The sequence below is a fragment of the Chionomys nivalis genome, chromosome 9 (genome assembly GCF_950005125.1).
Source record: "Chionomys nivalis chromosome 9, mChiNiv1.1, whole genome shotgun sequence".
Lineage (NCBI taxonomy): Eukaryota > Metazoa > Chordata > Mammalia > Rodentia > Cricetidae > Chionomys > Chionomys nivalis.
In genome coordinates this window covers 60,612,962-60,640,370 of record NC_080094.1, presented here as the reverse complement: position 1 = coordinate 60,640,370, position 27,409 = coordinate 60,612,962, and the positions used below count along the sequence as shown (strand labels likewise).

The 27,409-nt window shown below is 44.1% G+C and overlaps 1 protein-coding gene across 1 annotated transcript; it reads right to left on the bottom strand.

The window, feature by feature from the left end:
• Window positions 1–17,712: 17,712 nt before the first annotated feature.
• Window positions 17,713–20,939, bottom strand: Gjd2 (gap junction protein delta 2). Its single transcript, XM_057781486.1, has 2 exons — window positions 20,394–20,939; window positions 17,713–19,296 (listed from the first exon to the last, which is right to left on the bottom strand). Exons 1-2 carry the CDS (start codon window positions 20,462–20,464, stop codon window positions 18,402–18,404), a joined length of 966 nt encoding a protein of 321 aa, XP_057637469.1. The 5' UTR covers window positions 20,465–20,939; the 3' UTR covers window positions 17,713–18,401.
• Between the last annotated feature and the right edge of the window lie 6,470 nt (window positions 20,940–27,409).

The window sequence follows — 27,409 nt, the reverse complement described above, 5'->3', positions numbered from 1 at the left end:
GAGACACAGCTCTGTTTCACTCCTTTCTTCCAGACCTCGCAGATATTTTCCCTTTGCCAGTTCTGACTGTGAAAGATGTAGTGAGAAGCAAAGCTAACATGAATAGCGCAATGTTGCCTTTCTACGTCGCTGCTCATTTCTAGATACAGAGCCAAACGGCATTGAATATGTTTCTTAAATATGAATATGAATAGAAAGCTTTCCTCCGCTTTATTCTTGTCCTGTTCAGGTGAATAAAAGATTGAAAATTGACTTTTAAGAGCCAAGCATGTTTTACTCTTCCCTTCTGACACCATTAATTTGCTTCACGGTAATTGATGGTAGAAAAAGATAGCATGTTGTTACTCCCCATCACGCCAGGCTGAGTCACAAAGCTGTCACTCCACATTCTCAGTTCAACTGTAAAGCATTAGCTATCAGTAAATTGAGCAGTTCCTAAATTGGCTGTCTTTACACAATGCCAAACATCCAGTGGTAGAGTTTTTGTTTTTTTGTTTTTTGCATGATAAAAACTTGGAAACAACCAATAATATCCATCATCGGAGAAGTGGGAAATTAACCATGGAACAAATATGTGATGGGATACTATGTAGCCTGGAGGGGAAAATAAGACGCAGTACTAATTATGGAGTCACATCACGTCATTTCTTTAAGCAAAAGGCAATGCAAGAACAATGAGGATGTTAGTTCAATGTTCCATTGAACCAAAAAATACATATGCCTTTTATCTCTGGAGAAAGTGACGTGGGATAGGAATAATCTTGGAGAAATATGTCATGCCTGACTTCCATTGTTTGTTTGATAGTGTGGTGATCAGTTTTCACTGTCAACTGGACACAGTATAAAATCACGTGGGATGAAAGTCTCAACGAGGAAGCGTCAAGATAATGCTGGCATGTCTGTGTGCCTACGTGTAATTTTCTTAACAGGGGTTAATTGAAGTGGGGAGACCTATTTCAAATAGGTATTTCAGGGGCTGGACCCTGGACTGTGTAAAGCAAGCTGACCAAGCTGAACGAGGCATTCGTTTCTCTCTCTGTTCTTGATTGCGGGTGTGATGTGACCAGATGCTTTGGTTTCCCTCCTCAACTTTCCTGTAATGATGTGCTGCACCCTGTCATTGTGAGCCAAGTAAACCCCTTTCCTTCTAAGTTGCTTTTGCCAGAATATTTTCAAAATTCAAACCGAAGAACAAAGCTAGGGCAGACAGATGGCTAGATTAGGATGTATATAGATAGACAGAAGACAGATAGATGCATAGGCGATGGGCAATGGTAGACACAATAAAGTATAAATGAGAGGGAGGAGATAAATGGCAAATTGGTATGTGTTGGCAGGTAGATTCGCAATAGTCTGCCTCATCGCATAATGAACTCTTAATACATTTTACCCCTTTCTCTTGGCATTAAAGATGGTGAGGGGAATTTTTTATCACGATCAGTGCTGTACTTAGAGAAATAAATTCACATGCTCGGTCAATGTACCAAAATAAACAAATATAAAAGAAACATTTTAAAGGTCCTTTCTCTGTGCTCACTGTATCCTTCAGCATGGCCATCTCTTTTGTGGGTGCTTTTACATTTTGTCATATGAATGTAGAGAGGTGGGAGAGATCAATTACACTTCAAGTGCTTCTTTTCCAAGACACTGTCATTCTGAACTACTGAAGGAGATCCTCTCTTCTGCCCATCAGAGTCAGTTCTTTAAGAAAGCAGGGGATGGGGCTAAGAATATGGCTCAGCCATTAAGAGCACTAGCTGCTCTTCCAGAGGACCTGGGTTCAACTCCCAGCACCCACATGGCAACTGTCTGTAACCCCAGTTCCAGGGGGTCTGACACGCTCTCACCACTGCACATAAAGCAAAGCTAAATACAGTATTAATTTTTTTTTAAAAAGAAGGGGGCAATGCTATTATATCAAGGTTAGTTAAGAGGCTTATTCTGCCCCTTCACTGTCTCTGGACCACGCGTTACAGGAAGCTTGGATTTGCTGTGTTTCTCCTTTATAATTTATTTTCTCTTCATTCTTCCCAGATGTTTGACAGATACTTAACTTCTGGGCTCCGTCACAAAAACCCCCAGGTTCTTTTAGTACTGGAGTACCCAACACACAGGCAAACTGCATTTTCCAAGAACTCCTACACAAATCAGAGCTGCAGGAAAAGACCACATCAGTGTGGGCTTTTGGGTATAGATAGTGTAAGAGAAAGACACTGGGAAGGAGAGGGAGTTCTCTTAACACAAGCCTTGCGACTCCCACCCTACTCTTCCTGACACTTTATTAGCTAATGTTAACATCCAAAACACTTGTCAGTGTTTATTACAGAAAGAGCTGTTGGGCACGATCATGTAACAGGGACTTTCTCTTTGATTAACTTTATTGACCATTGCCTGATTACCGTGCAGAACTAAGCACTGAAAGGTTAGATTTTGGTGTCTTTTAAAATGGTATTTTTCCCCTAATGAATCTTGCCCATACGGTTTCTTCCTTCAGCAGTTTAGTTGTGTGTAAAGGGAGATTCATTCACTCTTCTTGAAATATAAGATCTCCTACCAGTACTGTGCAATTCTTTCCGTTTCCTGAGGAAGAACAGCACCCTGGAGCTGAGCTCTGTATTGGCAGACAGATACCTGCTTCTGAATCTACTCTATTATTTCATGTTAGGTTTATGGTATAGGAAATTGGCTTGGCGTATCTTTATCTCATTACAATTGGCTTATTTAGAGGAACACTGATGAATTGACAAGTTTGATGCTCTGGCCATCTGCATCTGCATCTTATACCTTCACTCTCTTCCAGGCAAAAAGCTTCTGAAGATCAGGGGGAGGTCAGCACATCCATACATCTCTTACTACATGAACTTTGTCTCACTCAGTCCTGTCCCTGACTTCTCACTCTTCTTTCTAATGCAGGGCTCTGTCACTTGCTGGTCCCTCTGTCTAGAATGCTTCTTCTAAGGAAAAAAAAAATAGCATGGCCCACTCATTTGCTTTCTGTTGGTAACTGTCCAATTGTCACTGTCTTGTGAGACACCCAGTTTTAGCTTACAGCCCAAGCACTTCCTATCCTATATCCTTGCTTGATTTTCCCCCTAAGGTTCTTCACCTTTTAACTGGCACAAGCTACCAGAGACAATTCTAGTTCTCATTCCCTCCATTATAGGTGGGCTAACCTTAGACACTACCCTGAAGACATGAAGGAGAATCATCTCAAAGGAAGAGGATTCTGAACTTATTCATTAACTACTGTTGTGTCTTAAGCATTTTATGTTTTGACTGCTATCACAAGACTTGCCTAGTACCAACATGACTCCACACACAAACTAGTGTTTGGAGATTACTGCCTTCTGGGCCATCTCCTTGTTGGTCCCATCCATGTGACTACCATAGGAACCTCTATATTAACTCATGATGATTCATTGTTGGGTGTGGGGAAAATAAAACTCTTGCTCAAGTTGAACAATGAAAAAAAAATCCCCCTTCAGAAGACTTAGACTCTGTAATAGGAGATCCAGACCCAGCCCCTGGTGACACCATTGAGTTGAGAAAAGGTGAAAACCTGGGAGCTGCTGTTGGCAAGCCGAGGTTTCATTGTGCAGAATGGCAAACAGAGAGTTGGTCTGTGGCCAAGAGAGAAGAGGATGCACCGTGCATGAAGACATCAGAAACTGAGTGAAGGCTTCATGCTCTTTGATTCTCTATTACAGTTCGTTTATGAGAGTCTACTAGGCAGCTAGACTTGAGTGTTCAAATCCGCAATCACATACACTACATTCCCCTTTAAAATTTCTGTGGATGTTATTTTACTACTTGTTAAAAAACAAGTTGCTTCAAATAGTGTAGATAGAAACCTAATGAGGTAGCTACTGCATCTTTAACATTCCAAATGTAGAAGTGTCTGGAGGATTCTGTACTCTGTAGAATCGCTGTTAGGAAGTGGCTTAGCCGAGTTTGCCTGCTATTATTTGAATGAATTTGATGTTGCCGAGCTCATATAGGCTCCCAGTACAGGATTTAACCAAGTTCTGCCACTTCGATGCCTTGTCTTTATAACTTGTGTTGATATTTTTACAGACACAGCATGGACAAGCTCAACCTGTCTCCAAATGTGCAACAGCCAGCTTCAACTGGTATCCATGTTCACTCTTCTTGCTTCCTGGTGGTTATTTCAGCAGCAGACTTCCAGGAAGAGAAAAACCAACACCAGCATTGAAGTGGGGTCTAGAGTATGGTGTGTAAAGTGTCTCCATGATGGGCAGAAAAGAATGAGCTAAAAAAAAAATAACTGTCATGATCCATGTAATACACTGTGACTTCAGAAAGGAGGGAGTATATGCATAGGTGTGTGTGTGTGTGTGTGTGTGTGCGTGCGTGCATGTGTGTGTGTGAGATAGAGAAAGGAAGAAAAATCAGAGATAGGAGAGAGACAGATATTTTCCAACTCTGTTGAAAACTGCCAAATATTGGAAGGCTCTTTGGAGCTGACTGAAGTATAAAGCACAGTCTGCTCTCCCACCTAAGCATATTGCATGCTTGTGACAGCCAGGTAGGATTAATGCCCAAATCCTGACCCGAGCTACATCTTTAGAGGCCCCGCTGTCAGGATTTGTTTGTTTTGACCTATTCTCATTTTCTCTGCCTCTGGTTAATGATTCATAAGTAACACCTTGGTAACTTAGTAACAGGCTAAAGTGTTCAGTCTCCCTATTCTCTTTACAGCTAGGGAGTAATCCCGAACCTGGGGACAGTCATACCACCCTTGACTACAGCTGCACTCAGGACACTGTTGGAGCTGAAAGGAGGTTTGTTCAATGAGATGGCGGGTCCTCAGCCTCACACCCTGATGACAGCTGCTCTCCCCTTCCCCTCTCCTCTTCTCTCTCTCTCACCCTGCATCCCTGCCTCCCTAGTAGGATATTTATGTAAGCACCACTGAAAAAAAAAAAACACAAGATAAAAAATGAAATGCTGGACCCAGCAGGGTGGTGGGTCACATTGTCTCACCCTGAGGGACCAGCCGCAGAACTGCCAGGAGAGCCCATCACTTTCTGAAGATGCCCTCTTCTGGGGTTTATCCCATCATCACTGCTGTGGTACATGCGCCCTTGTTCCTGGATGGAGAAGCTGCCAACCCTAATACCTAGCTCAGAAGGAAACAAGAGGAGGTTGTGATTTAGGAGGTATCTCTTTAACTACAAAATGCCACACAGGGGTAAAGGATTGTCATTTCTATTGTCCTTCCCCTGTGCTGGAGACACCTGCTTCCCACACTCCGCGTCTACTGAAAGCCCGGGTCTTCTGAAGGAGAGAAGGAAGGCTTCATTCAGCATCTCTTTCTGAATGACAGCAGCTCCTGAAAAGAATCAGCCAATATTTATGATTCACATGCAAAAATGTGTCATACATACTTAGCCAACTTCTCATGAATTCCTTGTGCCTAGCAACCAAAACAGAAAATAGGAACATATGGAACTGTGGTTATCTGATACCAATTTGTTCTGAATGAACATCAAAGTTACCCGCCTTTTCCAAAGATGAATCTAGTACAATCATCCTTGCTTGTGAGTGGGAAAAATAATGATCCTCCTACTTGTATTTTAGTAATTATTTCTGTCCTCATTCTTTCCATCTTTAGTCCTGGCAAAGATGGAGGACCACAGATGCCAGTACACATGCCCCTGACTAGATAATGCCCTACCTTTTCTAATGCAAACCTTCAACATTCAGATTCTTTCCTCCCTGTTGGACACATTGTCTCAAACGTCACAGGAGTGGTAATTTTCTCTGGAAGGAAGTATGTGGCAATTAGTTCCACCTCAGGCAGTGAGTCCTAGAGGTGAGTCTAAAAGAAGAAAGCCAGAGCACAAACCTTTTTTCTGTAGGTTACTATCTGGAGGGTGCCTCTGTTTGGGTGGGAGTGGTTTCTAGCTTGCCGCGAGGAAGAGCTTTCGAGCAGGGAGAGCCGTTGGATGAGCAGCATCTTCCACAAGGGGAAAGCTATGGTCTTCAGTCATGGCTGGGACAGTCAGCCTGAAAGGAGGGTGCACAAACTTGGGAGTATACAAGAAGCTGGAGTAGTATGAAATGCCTGTCAACCCAGGGAGCCCACAGTTCTACAAAAGAGCTGAGCTGTTTCATGTTTCAAAGCAAGTTTCTCCTGATGGAATCGCTTGAATAGATTTTTAAAAAGGCCTCCTCTAAGAGAAAAAAGTAGGTGGAAATCCCATAGGGTTATTGAGTGGAAAGAAGGGAAGAAAGAAGGAAAGTACTAAGGAAAAGAAGGGGACATGTAGTTTCTCAGGCATGTGCCTCACATGACAATTACTTGAGACTCAGTCTGACATAGGCTGAGATATTTTTGAAATTTTCAAGTATCTGTAGAGCGCATCTTTCAGAGAGTCTCCCTAACACACCAATCATCTCATAGTCTGAGCCTAGCCAATATAGGCATAACTTGCACATCACAGATATTCATTGCCCAATTAACATGTGTCCTTCAGCTTCAGCTACAACATCCTATTCAATGGTAGTGGCATGAGTGTTAAACTGTACCCCAGGCTCTCCTGTCGCACATGCCTCGATTCTTTATTTCAGTCCTCTATGTCCTGGTCTCCCCGAAGTCATTTTAGAACTCTGGGGCTTTGCACTAGCTCGCCTCTGTCTTTGGGACCTTGGTCAAGGCAAGATCACCAGTCTCAGTGTAGTTTATGAATAGAACATTTTTAGTAACCGAGGCAAGACTGGACCCATTCAGGACTGATTTGACCATGCATTGTTTTAGCAACCGGAGATTTAGAGCTAGAGCAGGCTTTGATTTGAAGTCTTTCTTTGCACCTGGCTGTCTGACACAAAAAGCAAGTGATTTCAGAGCTCACTTCAGCAATGTGAAACAGCTATTTTCTATCCTATTTATCCTTGCAGAAATGGAGATTTATTTAAGTCTTGTAGCAGAGTCACGTTCTGAGGAAATAAGAAGAGATTTCCTCCATAGGTCTTCCCTGGATGCTTCTCCTTCAGCAAGAAGCCTGGTGTACTGGCTGCTGGGCCTTCTTCTTTTCCCAGAGTGGGATTCCACTGTGTCCTCTCAACACATGACATACTCCACCGAGCTAGCAGTAGGAGTTATGTAACGGGACAGAGATCAACTATGGGATGCAGAAAGAAACGGTCTTCCTTTCCCAAATGCTTTCTTTCTTTTTTTTCTTTCTTTTTTTTTTTTTTTTTTTTTTTTTTGGTTTTTCAAGACAGGGTTTCTCTGTGGCTTTGGAGCCTGTCCTGGAACTAGCTCTGTAGACCAGGCTGGTCTCGAACTCACAGAGATCCGCCTGCCTCTGCCTCCCGAGTGCTGGGATTAAAGGCGTGCACCACCATCGCCCGGCTTCCCAAATGCTTTCTTGCATGTTCTTAGTATCTTCTTGCACAAAGGGCTCCATGTGACAATGACCGAAGAAAAGTGCCTAGTTTCTCACTAACAGATAATCGTTACTGTGACAGAGAAGTAACATTTAGCAAACTCTTGGGCATGTCTCAGGCACCATGATGAACTCTTGAAAATAATCAAATTTAAAACTTCCAATAATCCAATGAAATCGATGGTTTTATTATTCTCACTTTACAGATGTAGAAACCAGGTCTTAGCCAGTTCCATAACTTCCTGACTCACACAACTAGACAGGGAAAGAGCCGAGATGTTAATTCAGTGTCTGACCTATCAGTGGGCTCAACAAAGACAGACTGAGCACAAAGAAGTTTAAACAGTGAGAGATGGCCATTGAGTAGTACTATATTATTAGGATCTTGGGTATTTTTATAGTTAGCATCTAAAACTATATTTGCAGCTGCTGTCTGGTTGCCTGTCATTTATCTCCACAAAGTGGGCAGGTAGGGAAGCAGGAGTTCATTTTCCATTACCCGTTTCTTCTTTTTAAAATTAAAAAATATCTTGCAAAGTATCCTGTCATTTTTTTTAAAACAAAGCATTGCATTTAAGAAAGGTGGTACCCTTGCCCACAGTCCCCACTTTGCTGATGTATTATCTTTTCTACCCAGTTCCTTAAAAAAGAATTCCTTACATCATTGCATTTTCTCACTTAGGAAATTCTTTTTAAAGTAACAGCCACCCTCCTCTCAACACCCTGGGACCCCAGGAGCATCAGAGAGAGGTGAGGTAAAGAAAGCAAACAGACCAAAGCGAGGACTAAATACCTGCTGAGCTCATTAGCACCCAGGCTTCCAGAAGCAAACTGCTATTTTTATCAAATGTACCTTCACTTAAATTTCAGAGATACTTGGAAAAAAGAATCCAAACCCACAAATGGGCTCCTTTAGAAATGCTTGTTCTTCCTAAGAAAGACTGGCGGTCTTAAGTGTTCTTCTCGCCCTGTTCTTATGCTCCGACGTGCAACATGTGGCCCTCCAAAGGGGCCTGTGTGAGTATTCGCATTTGCTGACTTATGAAGCTTCCCTCTCAGTCACTCGCTTTTTGGCTTCGGACCCAGTAGGAAGCATTTCAAACCCCTGTGACTCAGATGCTGAGCCACCTCTGTGACCTGGAGCTGGAGCTTCACCCCTCCCCAGGACAAACCAGCTAAGCTCCAATCTCTTAGTCTGGTTCCAATGAGATGACTCCCTTAGCCCTGCCTAGCTCTTGTCCAAGACATGGGCTGCATTTAGCTTAATGAAAGCCTGACTATACGTGTGTGTTTTCTCACAGGGCCTTGAGAATCAACCCCTGGGTGGGTGATGCATTGTGTTCAACCTCAATCTTTGGGACAAGACTTTCACTTCAAACTTAGGAGTCACTGGCACTGAAGGTCTCTGTACTGACAGCTTGTATTAGAAAGTTAATTGTTGGCACTCACACATGTGTACATGCATGCACACATACACACATGCACAGACACCGACTTACATAACATGCACTGATTGCTTTATGTGAAACAGAAAGATGAATCTCTAGGCTGCAGAAATGACTCAGTGGTTAAAGGGTTTGCAGCATAAGTGAAGATCTGAGTTTGAATCCCCAGAATCTACGTACAGCCAGTAGCATAATTCTGTGTAAGTTCAGTACCTCTGTGGGGAGGAGTTAGGTAGAGAAAGGCGAATCCATGGAGACGCAGAGGCTGGCCATCTTGTGTGTTCAATGACAAACAGTGAGAGCCTCTCCGTCACACAAGGTGAAAGGGGAGGACCAGCGTGAAGGTGTGCTTTGACTTCTGTGTGAGTCTTGGCAGATGTGCGCTCAGCCTCATGTGTACAGATCAACATGCAGGTATCACACATGCACACATAAACTCCCAAATTACTTTTGTCTTCACCCTTTGTCTCAAGACAAAATATGAAAAGAGTGCATATGTCTTCCTATTATATAAGCTTGCTTTGCTAGAATTACAAGACTATCTGCTCCTTGAACAATTTTATTGACTGCTCATAGACATCTCTTTGAAGAGCTGAAAAAATGTACCGACAACGTTAATTTTCTATTGGTGTAAAAGCTATAACTCATAACAACCCAGATATCCACAGCTAGGGAGTTGCTCAAGTAAATCTGTGGAACCAGCATGGCCATTAATCAATCAAAATTATGTTACGGTACGTTGACTGATATGGAAGATGTTAGTCCATCTCTAAGCGGGAAAAGTGCTACAAATCATATATATACAGTGTGGCCTTAACTCCACAGATGTCTTATCTGTGGCAAACCTAGCAGTGGCCTACACAGGTTCACAATGGACAGGTACAGTTCAACAATGGCTCTCTGCGGGTGTATTTTTTTTTTTATTGTGCTTTTCTCTGTCCTGGATATAAATTACTTTTGTAATGATGTGAAAGTAAATGCCACCATTTGAAGAGACAAGAAAGACGTTCAGCTTCCTTGCCCATGTCTGAGCTCCTAGAAGCCAGTTGGCATGCCTGCAGGTGAGGCCCGTCTGCTTCTCCGGGATATCCACTTCAGTTTCTACGTGGTTACATTCCATTCTCTATTCATCACAACAAGGAACACATGATGGGGTTCATGGAGAGTGTGGCAGAAGCGTCTCATATGTCCACTGATGGGGAAGCAGACAGTCAGTATGGGGGCAGAAGCAGGCGCAGGCTAGAATCTTGAATGGGCCACCTTTCGGGAACCTACTTCCATCAGTCTGGCCCAGTGACCTACGAAAACAGTTCAATGTGCCTGAGACTGGATGTTCAAACACTTGTGGCTATGGGGGACATTAGGGACAAAATCACCACAGTGTTCTTAGTGCTAACTCAGCAGTGAACAACTGAAAAGACTCTATTCAGTAAATACATAAATGAATCCATTGACCATCTTTCATGGAAAGCACAGCAATGGAAAGGGGAAAAAACAGGAAGAAAGACAATTTTAGTAATTTCCTTGAAACATGGATCACTAAATATGCATCACAGACAAGCAGTGTTCCCCCCCCCCCCCAGGAAGAGACGGGCATCTGGGAGTCTTTGTTGAGGCAGGATGAGAGGCACAGAGCTATTTCATGGCTTAAAGAGCCTGGGACCCATCAAAGACAGTTATGTTACCCAGACATTCTAAAAGGAAAGCGCCAAAACGTGGTTTCTCACGGTATGCCAGGAGTAGAGATGTCTAACGTGGTACCAGATATAGATTTACACAATAGATAATATACACGGAGCATGGGCCCAAACCATAGGAAATTTCCCTTAAGTTCATCATCTGACATAGACTAAGGCCAAAAGACTCGTATAACAGGGTTGTCAAGCTGTGCTTACCTGAAACAAGATTCACATAACCTGTGCCTAGCAATAGATCTAGGCTTTGAGTCTGAGAACTCTGCCAATAACAGCTAATGACCCTTGTCCATTCCAGGGTAATCTTTCCTGTAGTCCGAGATATCCATTTTCTTAATCCTACTCTGCCTTGACTAACATCTAGCCCAGAATTCTGTCTATAAACTTGCTTTCTTGAACCGAGTTGCATCTATGAAATGAAAGACTGAATGGAACCATCTACTTCTCTGTCTGCCTCAAGCTTGTGTGATCCTATACCTTTAGCTATTTATATAATCAATTAGCATTTGTGAGACCTCATTTTATGCCAAGCACTACAAAAAGAAAGTGGATGGCCTTTGAAAGCCTTGTGGTCTTATGCTGTATTACAATGTATAAAAAAGAACTTCTGGGGGTGGAGAGAGAGCTCTGAAGTTGTAAGTACACTGCTCTTGCAAGGGACCTGGGTTCAGTTCCCAGCATCCACAGTGGGTGGCTCACAACCACCAGCGCCTCCAATTCCAGGGAATCTGGCCTTCTTAGGCACCTGCGTGGCGTGTGGTACACATAAACTCAAGCACATACATATACTTTTTTTTTATCTTAAGGAGAAATAGAAATCTTTAAGTGAAGAGGGGAAGGAGGAAATGCCGCACTGAAGATGTGTCAAGAAGAATATGAGATGACCACACGCCAGGCTTCCTGTGACCTCACCTGACAGCTGTCTTGTAATGTGAGAACTTGGCTTCAGTATGGGATGGATAAGCTCGATTCTGACCATGGTCACACAACAGCTATATGACCCGATGGGACATCTGGATGTCTTAAGTTTTTCATCTGAAAATGGGTCTAATAATTATCAACACTCTCTGCCCAGGCCTGTGGCTGAGAACCGAGTGAGGTCACTCCTGTGACTGTGGAACTCAACGCATAGTAAACTGGCATCTGTTTGCCATTACTGAGCTCAACAGACTCTTCCGGCCATTCAGATTTCATATAAAAAGTCACTGCGAATTTCTTTCATTGTCCCAGAGAGAATGAAAAATGAAGAGAAAATACAAAATTGTACAAGAAAGAAGATGTCCTTTGGAGAAGGCAATAATTTGCAAAACTGTGGGCCCCCACCTGGAGGCAGGTAGAACAGATAAAGCTCCCTAGATCCAATGTCTCAGAGGTATCAAAACTCACCATGTCTATATTTAGGTACCCATATGTTCCTATTGGCCACAGTCGCCCTCAAACACAAACATTTCAGTGCACAAAGCAGCCATTTCCAGAAAGATTTTCCTTTTAGAAGAGGTAGATTCTACAAAGCTTAATCGGTCTAAGTGGTTCTGAAATATTGTATCAATTTACATCAGGAAGGTCATCATGAAGAATAAATACAGGATTCTGTTCCATGTGTGGGATTTAGCTGACTAACTCCCACTAATGTTAGTGGGGCCGTGCTGCCAAATCCCCAACCATCACCCTGGATATTTGCTCCAATCCCTTACTGTTGAGATTGAAATGTGTTTTCCAAATCAAAACTGATCCTGAGATGGGTGCAACGAGCCTCTGCATAGTGAGACAGGACAGTGTGACTGTGCCTGGGGACCTGGCACCGCTCAATACAAGCAGCGAGAGGCTATGCTGAAAGATGCCTTCTCACATTGTCTGCTCAGATCGGCATGGCTTCCCTTACCCTGTGCGTAACACAGTCCACTCACTTTCCAGACTCACTTCGCACTTCCTATTATGAACCCCAGGGAAAATATCCCTCCTCCTATCCTCCACATCTTCCCCAGACAGAAGTCACATCTCTGTGGGTCCCTAACTTCTCTTTGGAGTTAGACCTTCCTAATAACCCCTTTATGATGAGATATGTCTGTTCCATGGCTTTCTCCAAGTGATTCAAGTTCCTAGCCCTGTAGCATAAGCCTATGTCTCTCTAGCCTCCCTCCTGGCCCCAGGATCCCAGACCCAGGTCCTCCACTACCAACCATACATTCCACACAGCACCTTTAACTGACACTGAGAAGGGGAATAGAGTTAAACTTCTCAGACCCCTTCTACCTGCTCTGAATCTACGCCAGGTCCCAGACGTTATCTCTGCTGCCGACCCTAAACTCGCACACAGGCTGGTCATCCTCAACAAACCAATACCAGGTCACAGCTTCTAGGGATTTACCCAGCTTCAGTCTGTGCACCTGTTTAGCTAACAGTGGTCCCCAGTCACTGTCCTGTTTCGGGTCAGGCTGGCTGTCCACAGGGAAGGGGGCTGGTGCCCAGCAGCTGCCCACTAAACTATGTTGGGATAGCACAGGACTTTCCTCACAGATGGCAAACAGTACTTGCCATTCATGGAATGAAGGCTGGTCTGAGCTAGGAGCTCCGAGACTTTCTCATCATCTTGACAAAACAACAGCAGCAAAAACAAAACAAACAAAGTAGCAAAAATGTTCAGTGAAGTTTTCCTGTGCCTTGTTGATTGAAGCTTTTCTGTCCCACTTCATCCCCATAACCCGACTACACTCACATGCACACACACACACACACACACACACACACACACACGGCAAGCATTCACATACACATGAAGCAGATACAGAATCTTCCTCCCTAGTACCCAGGTTTTGAAACTTGACAATCACAGATCACATTCTGCTGTTGGAGATTATTGTTGGCCTTTCCGCTGGCTGACTGGAGGCCCTGTGAAGGGAGGAGAATTCTCATGACACCATCCAGGGGATTACAGTCCACTGACGCTCAATATATTACTGAACTAAACTGAATGACTTTCTGCTGCTTAATATTTTAGGACATTTGGCCCTTTCAAGTGAAGTTGGAAGGGAGAGTTTCTGTAGCATGCTGACAAATGGTGGCCCTTGATAGGTAACGTTAAACATGATGCAGGTAAGGCTGCTTGTGGTTGGAATCAGCAAGAATAAGGTCTACTTCCTACACTTTGCTCCTCCCAGGTGCCAGAGACTTGAGGCAGGGGCCCGGATGAGATGTTGTCTGGCCTATGGCAAGTTAGCATCATCTCTAATGTTATACCAATGTTTCTCTGGTACTGTCCTTAAAGGTCCAAAGCTTCAAGAAGCACTGGATCATTTTAGTCATGACTACTCACTTAGCCTTGGCTCAACCTAGTCTGTTCAACTACCACACCCTCTCCTAGAGTAGAGCAACCTGCTAGGGTAAGCTTTGGGCGAGGACAAGGCTGATGTGCCAGGCTCTGCTGACTCCCAGAGCACTGTCTGGGATGGGTTGATCATTTACTCATTGCTGCCATTCTTTCTACCCAATCTTCTGAGGGCTGGAAGTGTGTAGGATAATTCATGATAAGTTCTGCCTTGCTACTCACCACATCCAGCTGATGAGTCTGAGTCTTCATTTAGTTAAAACTCTCATTTACATAAACGCTCAGTGGAAGTTGAAGTCACTACAAACATTCTTCCTTTGACTCCATCTCTCTTGGCTTCCTAACACCACTCCTCCTCTCCTGTCCACTCCAGGCTGTTCCCTGCCCAGATCCTTGTGTTCCATGGAAATCCCAACTTGGGACCATGGCTACTCTAAAGGCCTTGAGAATTCCTGCCAGTCATCCATCTATAGCTTCTTGTCGTGAACCCCAGATGCATTTAGCATGGTGAGAGCCTCACCCTTCCCTTTCCCTCCTCTATGTAACTGATTCTTAAGATCTTGTGTTAATGTTTCAGGCTCATCAGGTTTTATCCCTAAGAGTGGAAGAATGAACCATAGCGATTCTTAGCTCATAGCACCAGCCAGCTTTGAACGGCGGCATGAAATGAAGCAAAGAAATTGATGCATTTTTCTTCATTACTATTGACTGAAAATTTGATCTTTCCACCTGAGAAGTTGCATTTTCATAGACCTCAAGGACTACATTTAGTGGTATTATCCTTGTTTCTTTAGGTTTCCTGGCTCTGTTCCAGGAAACTTGGTTGCCCCGGGGCAGTCTGATATATCCCCACTGTCCTGATGTTCCATTCAATTACCTACTCTGTCCTTATTCTCAAAAGTGGTTTCATTTAGGCCTTACCCTCTCTAAGGAGCAAATGGGATAAGGAGAAGAGAGGGAGCAGGAGAAGAGGGTGGGGGAACTGGGATTGGTATATAAAAATGAATGAATAAGTAAATAAAACTAATTATGGTTATAATGTGTCCTTCCAAATTACCATGTAGAAGCTCTGACACCAGCATATCAGAATGTTGCTGTATTTGGAGATAAGGCCTCTAACTGTAATGAATTTAGAAGATCACCATAGTCAGGCCTGGTGAGCTACACCATCCCTACACGTGAGAAAACGCACAAGGATTTGGGGTAAATCAAGACCATCTAGGCTATGGAATGAGACCCTCTCTCATTCACACACCTCTGAGAAAGGGGTGAGTTAAAAACGAAACCCAAGCCAACCTAGCAGTGTCCTCAGAAGAGAGGACATTGAACACAGAGAACTTGAGATGTGTGCACATCCAAATGAATTTCACATCCACAGTGAGACTGTAGCCTTCATGAAGAGGACACCAACCCACCAACACCTTGGCTTGGGCTTTTACCTTCTAGAAGCCGTAAGAAAATAATTTCTGTTGTCTGTGTCACTCTGTTATCCTGAGACTAAGTAACTTAATCCCTCCAAGCTACTTGCCAAACTTTTAAATCCAGTTCATGGACCACCACTCCACTGCTCCACCAACGTACACACACACAGACACACACACACACATGCACAGACACACATGTGTACATATTTGTGCATGGACTTAAAGCTAACCAAAAAGCTCAGGAACTTAAAAGACTGTGTCAGTGGCATCCTTTCTCGAGATAAAAATTAAGGTCACATCCATCACACAGCTATGTGAACCATCAACCCATCCATGTAATGTTTTCACGAGATAAAAAGTGACACATTCTGTGGGGCATCTCCATGCTTTCTTTCCGTGAGTTATCATGAGTTACTAACCCTTGCCTTGCTTGTGTTTCGAAGCAGCAAACACCTGCAATAGACGAGCTTCATGGATGAGGGATGTGTGCCTACCAGGAACCACTCCTCTGTTAATCCTCCATCGAGACATAAATACAACAGACCTTGTTTTCCACACAGATCCCCATTTCTTTCACACCCAAGCATATGCTAAGAGTGTTCAAGCGACACTCTTCCTTCAGCTCTGGGAGGTGTCTTGAAACATTTTTAGCTTACCAAACACAAGGCAGAGGAGAATCTGTTTCTTTACTCAGGGATAATCATCTTCAACTGCTTATTTATCCTGCAGATGGAAACCTATAGATTGAAATAGACACATTTTCATTCTAAAACTGGCATTGACATGGCCACAGTTAAAAGGTGTAACCGTTGTGTTGGAAAAACAACCACCCCGGGGAAATTCTATACTGTTTCCTGCTGTTCAAACCAAGTGCTCATTAAGATTAGAACATGTATAAAGATAAAGAACAGAGGAAGAACATCAGTCTACAGAAACAGGACCACAAGTAGGAAAGACGAGAAACTATAAAATGATTCAGTTAGAAAGGTCTTATGATGTATAGACAAAAGACCTATCCCCATTTAAAGATTCAGCAAAAATGGCCAATTAACAAGTTTAGAACAGTGTGGTGTGATACTGGGGCAGCTAACCATCCTAGCTCTTTAAGTCTGCCAAAGTTAAATCAGATTGGAGATTCTGTTCTTCAGCTGCACTAAACACATTTTAAGATCTCCATAGTCGTATGTAGCTGTCTGTTTCAAGATTAGATGCCATCACTGCAGAAGTCCTACCAGACAGTGCTAGTCTAGAGGAAGCCTTTTGATGCCTGTTTAGACACCAGGTTCTAAAGGGTTGAACAGTGTGCCTGCCAACTGTGACAATTCATGGTGAAAAAGAGAAAAAAAATCCTCTCCTAAATAGAGAGACTGTGGTCAGTTCAGTATCATTGACATTTGTATCCAAGAAATAATCTTACACAGACAGAGAAATGGCAGGCTAAAGTCAGAAAGGAAGTTAGGACATAACACTTAAGCATGCTACCATTCACATTTAGACATTCCTAAAAGTTTTCAGCTTCCCTTTCTCTGCTCAAGGAGGACTGGACTTCGTTATTTATCCCTCAGATGTGTTTCATCTATTGTCCAGTTCCTGTACCAAATGTCCCTCCATTGTAACATTTTGAACATTTATTTCAGCAAAGAGAACTCTGATCAAAATAGAAAAATGCAGGCTCTTCCCAGTTTACAAAAAAGGCAAGAACTTTATTTTAAACAAATCCTCAGTTGTATAACATACCACATCCATATCTAAATCAAAAAACCCATAATAATAATTAATAATAGTAGTAGTAGTAATAATAATTCAAAGGAAACAGAGGGCTTCCATAGAAACATATTATCTGAATACTACTCTTGCCTAGTGCTTTAGCTAAATACACAGTGGGTGTGAAGGGTGGAATCTGGCACTTAAATAAATAAGAGCAACAGAGGAAAATTGTCTCAGTCCAAACAACAGGTTTTTTGAACCTTTGGTATATGTCTCAAATAAGTATTCATAAACACATATTAGCCAATAATGTTTACTTCTAGGTTTGTTAAGCCAGTGATTGTGTGTGTGTTAAAAAAAAAAACTGATGATGTAAGAAGTTGGGATTGACAAGGGCTGATTAAGGTCTCTGGTGTGAGCACACAGGTAAGTTCAAACCATGGCAAAATGATGTGCAGCCGTGTAACACAGCAAAATTAGGTAAGAAAAAAATGAGTGAGATCTGTCAGTTAGAAATTCTGTGGCTTGAGTAGGTACCCTCCGTTTCAACAGAAACCGCATTTGTTAACACTATCCACAGTCCATAACCTAGAAGGCAGAAATATCCCAAGGCTCATAAACACATGCTCAACAGTGAAATGACCATCTCACAGAAGTGGGGTTGATAGTCCCTCCCTCCCATCCCCCAACCCTAATAAACAGCACCAGTGCAATTTGAGTTTAAAAAATTGGAAATATTGAGACATTCCTAAGGTTTTCATAATGACTAAGGGCCAGTCATATGGGGCTCTACTGCAAACCTCTGCCCTGGCCAGTATCCAAAAAGCACCCCATGTAATTCCCTCTAGCTTGCAGATGAACTGTGTTAGGGCTAATATAAGGCCAGATCAAGGAAGCAGAAAAGCTGGCATGCTATCCTGGGTTTGAGAGAAAGGGGCATGCTGATGAGGGAGAAAGATCTTCAGGGATGGTTTTTTTTTTTCCTGCAGCCCAGGATAAAGGGATGTGCTGAGATGGGTCACAAATTTTATATCAATGAGTATTTGACTCATGCCATTCACCAGAATACAGAGCTCAGCAGAGCTAAGTCTTGCTTGGCAGCTGCGCCAGTCCACAGTCGTCTGGAGCAGGAAGGGCCATTAAAGAGAAAGGCCCAAGGAAGTCCAGCTCAGTCATCTTGTCACTCTTCCCAGTTGTCTCTGTAGAACTGATCGATGGTATGACATGTGATGGCAGTTCTACCTTTCCTCTGTGCTGATGAAGACCCCTTAGTATCCGCATCCTAGACCTTGACAGTGAGCATCACAGAAGTGAGGGCAGTTCTGCTCCCCTCAAGCCGTCATCTGCCTTGGGGCTCCTCGCCACTCAGCAGGCCTTCGCCAAACCTGCCTTTTTCACACATAGGCAGAATCACTGGACTGAGTCCTGCCGAAATTGGGAACACTGACTCGAGGCAGGTCTTTGTTACGTATCTCATAGACTGACTTTCTCTTGGCCTGGGCTCCCCGGACAGCCAGTTTGATCTTGCGCCATCCCAGATGGTTAAGTTCAGCCAGATTGAGCACCACACAAATGCCGCTCACAGCAAACATGAACACCAGAAAGACTGTCTTCTCAGTAGGTCTAGACACGTAACATTCCACCTCCTTGATGCAGGGATATCTGTTACACTCATACAACCCTGGGACACTGAAGCCATATAGAAAGTATTGGCCCACCAGAAACCCAATTTCCAGAGCATTTCGGAATACCACTTGGATGATGTAGAAGCGGGAGATACCTTCCTGTCTTCGGAGCTTGGACCTTGCTGCTGTGCGCAGCCCTGATGGATGTGGAGTCAGCTCTTTAACCTCTAAGCAATCTGGTTCTGTCTCCTTACTGGTGTTCTCTGTGTTCTGCAGCACCCCATTCACAATGGCATTTTGCAACTTCTTATCTTCTCGCTTGCTCCCACCACTGCCCCCAACCCCAGTTCCTCCAGGTCCCCCTATAGACTCAGTGGGGTCTCTGTCCAGGGCTAGGAAGACAGTAGAGTACCGGCGCTCTCTCTGCTTGGCCGACTGATGCACAGAATAGGTGATGAAACAGAGACTGGGGGTGCACACCATTATAATCTGGAAGACCCAATAACGGATATGGGAGATGGGAAAGGCGCGGTCATAGCAGGCCTGGTTACAGCCGGGCTGCAGGGTGTTGCACACAAACATGGTCTGCTCATCATCGTACACCGTCTCCCCCACAATGGCCACAATGAGTATCCGGAAGATCACCACCACAGTCAACAGGATCCTGAGCAGAGGAAAAGGAGGGGGAGAGAGGTTCTCATAGGCTAAGTCACTAATGGCAAGTCCCTGATCTTTACTTTTTCAATGTTTACCAGTCCTTGGGCGAGGGAGCTGTCCACCCTTGAGTGGTACTGAACTGAGAGCCTGGAAAACAACTTTATCTCTTTCTTTTTTGTTTGGGGCTGGTAAGCCTGGTATACTTCATATTACAAAGATCTCTCCTCTGCACAATTTCATATACTTTTAATGGTTCTTTTGTAATGTATCTATTTCAGCTTTATATGAAGACTGTATAGAGACTCTAAATACATCTTTACTCTGGCCAGTGCAAGCAAAATCTTTTACAAAGGATGTGTGTTTGAGGGTCTACACATGGGGTGAGTATTGAGCCCTACATGTGTAAGTCCTAGTCTAAAACATATAAAAACCTAATTGCCCATAGAAACAGTTATGAACGCAAAATTCACATGTCTATATACATAAATAGATAGCTGCAGGTAGATATAAATATGAATAAATAAATATATCCATATACATACATATGTGTGTATATATATATGTATATATATATACATAATATAGATATAACTACCCACCAAAAGAAGCCAGCTCTGTGTGTGTGTCTCTGGCATTAAGTTTTACCGGAGGACAGAGTCTAGCTTAATAAATATCTGTTAAAAAACGATGCATCTGCTGTGATGAGCAAATCCATCTCCCCACTTGCCCTTCTCTGTCCAAATGCAATTCTGCCTTCCTTGTAGAATCTATTTAGGGAACCAGATGGAGACTGACGCTGACTCTGGAGAGAAGGGGTACCAGGACTGAGTCCACAAGTCCTTTTCTGATGATGGAAGCTTGAACCCCTTCCCCCTGTGGTACTGTATAGAGAAAGTATGGGGGAGCTGGTCAGGAGTAACTGGAGGAGGGGGGCGTCACTGGGCTTTGGGTAATCCCTTAATGCAGGCAACGCTGGCACTTGGACAGAGGATGGGGAGGAGGAGGCAGAGGGCCGGCTGGGGGTCTGGTGGTCTTTAGAGATAGGAGAAGGTATTCCCAAGAGCCGCCCGACGGGCCCACTGACGGCTGGCTCGGTGCCCTTACCTCCCGATCATAGTGGAGTGCTGCTGCACCGCGGCTTCCAGCAGCCTCTCCAAGATGGTCCATTCCCCCATCGCTGTGCATCCGGAGGCAGCAGACAAAGACTGGGCAGTACCGGGCACGTTCCTGGTCCTGGCCCCTCCCCGGGCCGCACCTCCTGACCGGGAGCGAATTGCCCCCCAATTAATGAAGCAAACAAAAATTGCTTCTTTAAAAAAAAAAAAATCCACGAGCCCCTCCCCCTTTTATTGCACTTGAAAAGGGTGAGTAGGGGGAAAGCAATCTGTGCGCGTCCGGACCAATGGGGCTCTTGGCGTGGTGCGGAGGAGCTGACCAGCACCTAGCTGCCGTCCGGGGGTCAGGTGGACTCCCGCAGTCTTCCGGCGAGGGGCGGGGCTGGGTGGCAGCGTGCAGGTGGCCGAGCTCCTGCCCGCGGGAGACCGGTCTCCGCGCCGCCTTCCCCGCGATCTTGCAGTCTGAGGGAGGGTCGGCGCACCGTCCCCGGTGCCTGTCACTGGAGCGGGCACCTGGCGCTCCCGCTCTGCTGCGGCGCGCAGTGCTGGCTGCAGGGCTGGGGAATCCGCGGCCACCGCCTCTAATCCGCCCTTAAGTAGTCTCCGCCTGCGTCACGCCAGGTCGGCGGAGGGGAGCAGAGCGCGGCGTGCCGCTGTCGCCGAGCGTCGGAGCCCGAGGGGCCGCGGCCGCGCGCCGCGGTGGGGTGGGGGAGGAGGAGACGGTCTGTAGTCCCCCGCTGCACCGGGGCTGGGGATACCAAGGACTGCAGCGCCCCTCGGGGCTTCTGGGGCTCCCAGGTAACCTCACCTGGCCGCCGGCCTCCCGCTAGAGGAGCAGACTCATAGGTGAGTGAGGAGGGACCCGAGTACGTAGCTTAGCCGGTCCCCGCCTGTCCCTCACCTTTAGCTTTGGGCCTTCCGAAGCACCACTGAGAGTCCTTTTCCAGATCCTGGTGCTGGTTGGGGGAAGGGCTCTTCTTAGCCCTTACCGGGAGAGGACAGCCTCCGGCGGGAGTGCTGCAGAGGGTCCTGGCTTCGGTGAGTTGATCAGGAGTGACGAAGATCTGCTGAGATTACCTGCTGGTTGACGCCTAACTGCAGGTGTGGAGGTGTTCTGAGTGTGAAGGTCTGGGTACAAAGTATTTGCCAACCAAACAGGTGCCTAGCAGCGAGTCAGTGGGCTGGCCACGATGAGTTCCCATTTCTCCCTGAACAGATAAGGAGGCTGCGTTTTCAGTTGCACGTAACTGATGGCAGCAGGGGGTGCTTTTCAGTTTAGCACGGTCCAGCCCGAATTTTAAGACCCAGTATTCATCTAGCAAAACACCAGCTCACAATCTCACCCGCACCCCCCCCACCACCACCACCACTCTCTCCTTATTGAGCCTTTGCTTTTCTCCCTCCCTCAATGAGCAGATTCTAGAATCGGTTTTTTAAATTTACATTTTTGCTGTCACTTCCCTCTACAGCGCCCACTTAATTGGTCCCAGGAAAATTGAAACAATCACGGCAGGCTGCCAATTAGCTAAGGGTCAGTTTTAGGAGGCATCAAAGTTGGGGGTGTTTCACATAAATACCCAAAGCACAGTGAGTAAGGATTTGCCCTTTCAAAAATCTGACTGGGAAAGGGTTGCTAACTGGTCTTAGGAATGTAATGCAACCGTACTTACCCACAGGGAGCATACACATATGTGTATTATATAAGTTACACTAGGATGTGCTTTGACTCTAGAACAATTGAGTCAGTTGGGTACCAGGTGGCTCTGAGACTGGGAGGAAAGGTGCGGAGTAGAGCCTGGAGTCCCCACTCATCCCATTCTGCATACATACTTCTTACAGACCGAACCCAAGCTTGAGCATCTGTGGGATGACTGCACCAAGGTTGTCTCTTGGGGCTGACTCTCTTAGTCCAGGGAAGCCGATCTTCATGGAAAGCAGTGAAGGAGTCCACCAGAGATGGAGAAATATGGAGGGTATAAAGGGAATGCTACCGTTAAGGCAGGGGAGGCTTCACCTTCCTGGCAGAAAAATATGCACGAGAATGGAAATAGAAAGAATTTTTTTTCCAGTTGGCTAACAGATGGATGGTGATTCCCTCATCTCAAACGTGATGCACATTCTCTTTGCTCCCTTGAGTCCCTGTATTTCATCTATGGCAGACGTTTTTGGAGTAAAGAAACATAGAGAGAAAATGAATGAGAAAGTACCAAGGGTGATCTGATTAACAACCTTTAAGTGCCCCCTAATACGCTACATAACTCAAAGTCGTCTTCTGTGCTTAGGTCTTGCCAAACCTTTATAGATAGTGAGTATAATGCAAATTTAAATCACAGGCTATGACGGAATTGTTAATCAGCAGTTTATTATTTTAAATATGTATCAATATGACACATAGAAGACACATGTACCATTGGTATATAAACACTCAAAACACTTCTACGTAGAGCCTATGATATATTAATTACTTTGGTTTTAATGCTACAAAAACTTATTCTTCCCACATTTTAAAAACAAGTGTTTTTATTCATCAAAATTTTAGTTGTTTACTGCACTGCAATAGATAGAAGAAGCACAAACCCTAATTTCTGTGTGAAACTGTATTAAAATACAGTTAGGAAATTGAAATTATAGACAGCAAAACTTCCATGGGACAAAAATAACTGTAGAATATTCATCAATTTAAATTTTATTATTTTAAATTCCAAACTTTCTTATTTTCAGAGGTCAAAAGCCTGTCAAGAGAATATGCAAGAGGTGCATATCTTTATTTCCAGGTATCTGGAAATAAAATGCAAATATCGCTCCAAAGATTGGGACTACAAAATCCAGAAAAGATCTGACTTTTAACTACTTTTATTTTCAGAAATCATGCATAAGTGGTTTAGCACATCTATGTTTCCCGTTCTCTTTTGAGCCCAATCTACTCCATTTTCAATGAATAATTTGTCTTGATTGTTCTGCAGTAAATATAAAGAGGTTTTATATACAGCTGGACAACTCTCAGTTTCCTCAGGGCATTATTTCATCTGGCTGGACTCTGACTTCTCAGTTCCTCTCTGATCGTAGCTACTTATTTAAGTCAACTGCAAAGTTTCTTCCATTAATTCTAATTTGAAGATCATTCTATAAGACTAAAGCAAGGGCCTCAGATGGTAATCAAATATAGGACACATAGAATTAATCTTAGTGTCCAGTAGGCCATCTGGGTAGGTTAGGAATACAGACACCGAACTGCCGTACCAGATTGCTAAGTTAAAGTCTGTGGAAGTAAGGGTCAAACTCTTGTTACCTAAAATTTGGATAACATTTACATTCCATGCTTGCTAGTATAGGAATGAAACCTGGAAGTCAGGAAACCTCTCCCAATTCTTCACAGATCTGAAAACAGACCTATCTGAGACTTGGTAAGTGAAAGTTCACAGGGACTGTACATGTTATAGTGAAGGTGGATCTCCTGGCTTTGGCCCTATTCCTGGACCATAAATCCTTAGGGAATAGAGATCATAATTCATGCCACATAGTTTCTGTAGCATACAATGACAAATATGGTGTTCGAAGTCTTTGGGAAGACTGACATAATGTAAAATGGGGAAGACCCTGACCTTTAGAGTGGTTTGGATCATAGAGACGTAGGTACCTGTGATTCTCTAAATCACAATGACTTCTGGTTTGCTCTCTTTGTGAATCCCTGTCTTAGCAGCTGGCCATGCCCATTGACCAAGCAGGAAAAGCTTTATCTCAGCTGGAAGGAAAAAGCTGCAAAGACTAGCAAAGTGTGTGGTAGGGTGTAGAATTAATATTCTGACCCAGGAATGGAATGCAGAGTTACTAACAATGATAAATATTACTATGTGGGCATGCTTGGATGTGCACTCATCTTTATATATACTTGAAACCTCATTTCCTTCAACCACAGGTCCTATATCAACTTGTGAACAATGCAGCTTCAAATATCTGGTAACTGAAACCTCACCAAACTCCATACTTGTAAAAATGAATGGTGTTCTTTTGACCTCTGCTTTACTAGAACATTTGCTATTGGGAGAACAGAGGGCATGTATTCCTCACTGTGGATCAAACATTTGTTGGAGGAGTATGGTGAAGACACTCAGGCCAACTAGCTCTTGTGACCTGGGAAGGCTACATGTTCCCTGATTGGAGGTCATCTCACTTTTCCTCTATGATGTAACTGTATTTAAGACAGAGAGGAAAAAGGGGATCCGTTTGGCATGTGGGACTCTTAACACATTAGGGGTGGCCTGAATTCCTCGGGAGAAAGCCTTCTTGCTAACTATTGGTCCCTGCTGTTGTGTTCTCCATTCTTTGCCTCCTCACTGTGGTCCTGGCACTTGCTAAACTAACCCAGGGACTGCTGCAGCAGCAAAGCGTAGGCTGCAGCATCAGCAGCATCAGCAGCATCAGCAAGGTGGCCTTGGAAAGCTGATCAGAGCCCTGGATGCATCTCTCCTGGGAAGCACAAACATCTGCAGCCTCCCAGGATCTGTGTGATGGGGAAGACTTTATTCTGTTTGGGATTGGTCTCAGGGTTAAAGTCTTTCACATTTCATACACGAGCAGAGTTCACTGAGATTCACTTCCCCCAGTGGCCTGCATACATCTGTTCACCAGTGAGAACTTCAAATTGCCTTCTGAAGGGATAAAACTAACTTGTCTTAGGAGACTTAAAAGCACATAAATGGCAAATGGAATTTACTCATTGGTGCAAAGTGACGTCTCCCTTTTTATCTTTTGTGTTTCTTCCATATGTTTAAATCTCAGCCCAGATTTTTAGGGAAACGCTTGCCTTGAGAGATGCACAAAATTTACTGTCTCAAAGGGGAATAAAGCTGTTCAACCCACTGATCATAAACAGCCCTAAATATGGCCAGAATCTGTCGCCATCCATGAGCCCAAATTCCAAACTGTGACTTAGCCTCAAGAAATCGTGTTTCTAACTGTTGGTCAAATCTACCATCTTCCTCCTGCTAGTCCTTTGAATAAAGAGAATGTACGTAAAAAAAATGTACAAATTCCCCATTTCTCATTCACCTTGTATATAAAAAATATACCTTGTGCAGTAATGTCTCAGGGATTAACGCAATATGGCATTGTGGCCAAGGCAGAAGTGTGAAATCACAGCAAATAAACTAACACTCCATTAAGAATCAAATCAGTCCTGCTGACACATAATCTTTCCCATTTATGTCAAGTCGTGATTCCCATTCACATTGGGAGCTTCCCAGGGAGGCTCATTAGACCCGCAGGAAGAGATTTCTTTTAAGTTGAAGCTATTCAGAAGTTATTCAGCGACAGTGCCAAAGAGCTATCCTGGCGTCTGGGTCCCCGCCTCTCCACGATCTCTTTGTCACTGTCCATCCAGAGCCTCAGCCACGCAGGCTATAGCCAGGCTTCCTGCTGGGTTTCCAGTCTGTATAAAAGAGATGAGGAAATTACAGGGGAAATACATGTGGGTAGGGCCTGCCCTTGAGAAATGGTCAGATTGGGAGAATATTTTTTGGTTGTCGTATGCACCTGCCTCTGCCTCTTTTATACCAGACTGTGATGCTGAAAGTCAGACCTGAGTGTTGAGTTCTTCCTGCCCCTTTATTGAAGCTTCCTGTGTGATAAGGTGGGATGGGAAGGAGTCTGCAGAGGAAACATCTCTAAGAGCTGGAGCTTATGTCCAAGCCTCATGTGGACTCTACTGGCTGCCTGCTTCTTGACTTCCAGAAGTTCAGCCAACATCTGCTTCATCAGGATTCCGGAGACTCAGCGCTGTTTAGATCAGAGGTTGCTTTTGACAACCAACCAGCCTTCTGCTCTCTCCTAAGCACCCGCAGCAAAGACTGCTGTGGAGGGCCTCTTGTTTCTTTCTGCAGATGAGTCAGACTAGCGACAGGCCACTTGCCACTCAGCCCATGTTTAGTCTAATCCAGCAGTTCGCAACCTGTGCGTTGTGACCCCTTAAGGGGATCAGTTATCAGATATTCTGCATAACAGATATTTACATTAAAATCCATAGCAGCAACATTATACTTATGCAGTAGCAACAAAATAAGTCTCTGGTTGGGGTCACCACATCATGGAGAGTTGTATTAAAGGGTCGCAGCATTAGGAAGGTTGAGACTCTCGATATAGACTCATCGTCAAACTGATTCTTATTATAGACTGGACTAATACCCCATGTTTGGGACTCACCTTGATTCCATATCCTGTTGATCCCTGAGTCTTCCTTCACCACACTTCGCCCACTCCCACCCCTTACTCCACCACCACAAAGGGAAGTAATCCGATAAAGGAAAACACACGGGTGTTAATAACTGATAACCACTTAATGTATTATCCCTCTCAGAGGAATTAGCCTTATTTAAGTTGCAAAGCCTTCATCCAAAGAAATGAACGTTTTTAGGTAGCTGTTCAAATGCTATGCTTTAAGAAGCAAACGGATATTTGGGAGTGAGGGCTATCTAAGCCTTTCCAAAAAAAAGCGCTTGCTTTATTTATTGATCTATAAAGGGTCCAACGTGTGAAAATATGGGAATTACACAAATGCAATGATTCTTATATTTGCTGCATCTTAAGATCACCAGGGAGTTTTAAAACACAGTTGTACCCAAGCCATCCTCCAGACCAATTAAATCAGCATCCCCAGAAGTGACATCTATGCATTTGTATTTGGCTTATTCTGACTCCAATATGCAGTCACATTTGAACTCTACTGCAATAATGTACACTATTAACTGCTGAGCATGATAGCTTTTCACAAACCCAGCGAAGTGGGCTTTTTCCTCACGGTAGGAATGGCTGCTACTGGACACAAAGCCTGAATTTCATTCTGAAATGTGTTCATGTGGTCTGTAAGTACTTAATGTAATCCACACAAGCTAAGTAGTTAGTTGCTAAACTGAAAACACCCATCTCATTTCATCTCAGTCCACTCCTGGCCATCTGCTCCCTAGTATTTCCATTACAGGGCCATGTGTGTATTAATGAAATGATTGCATC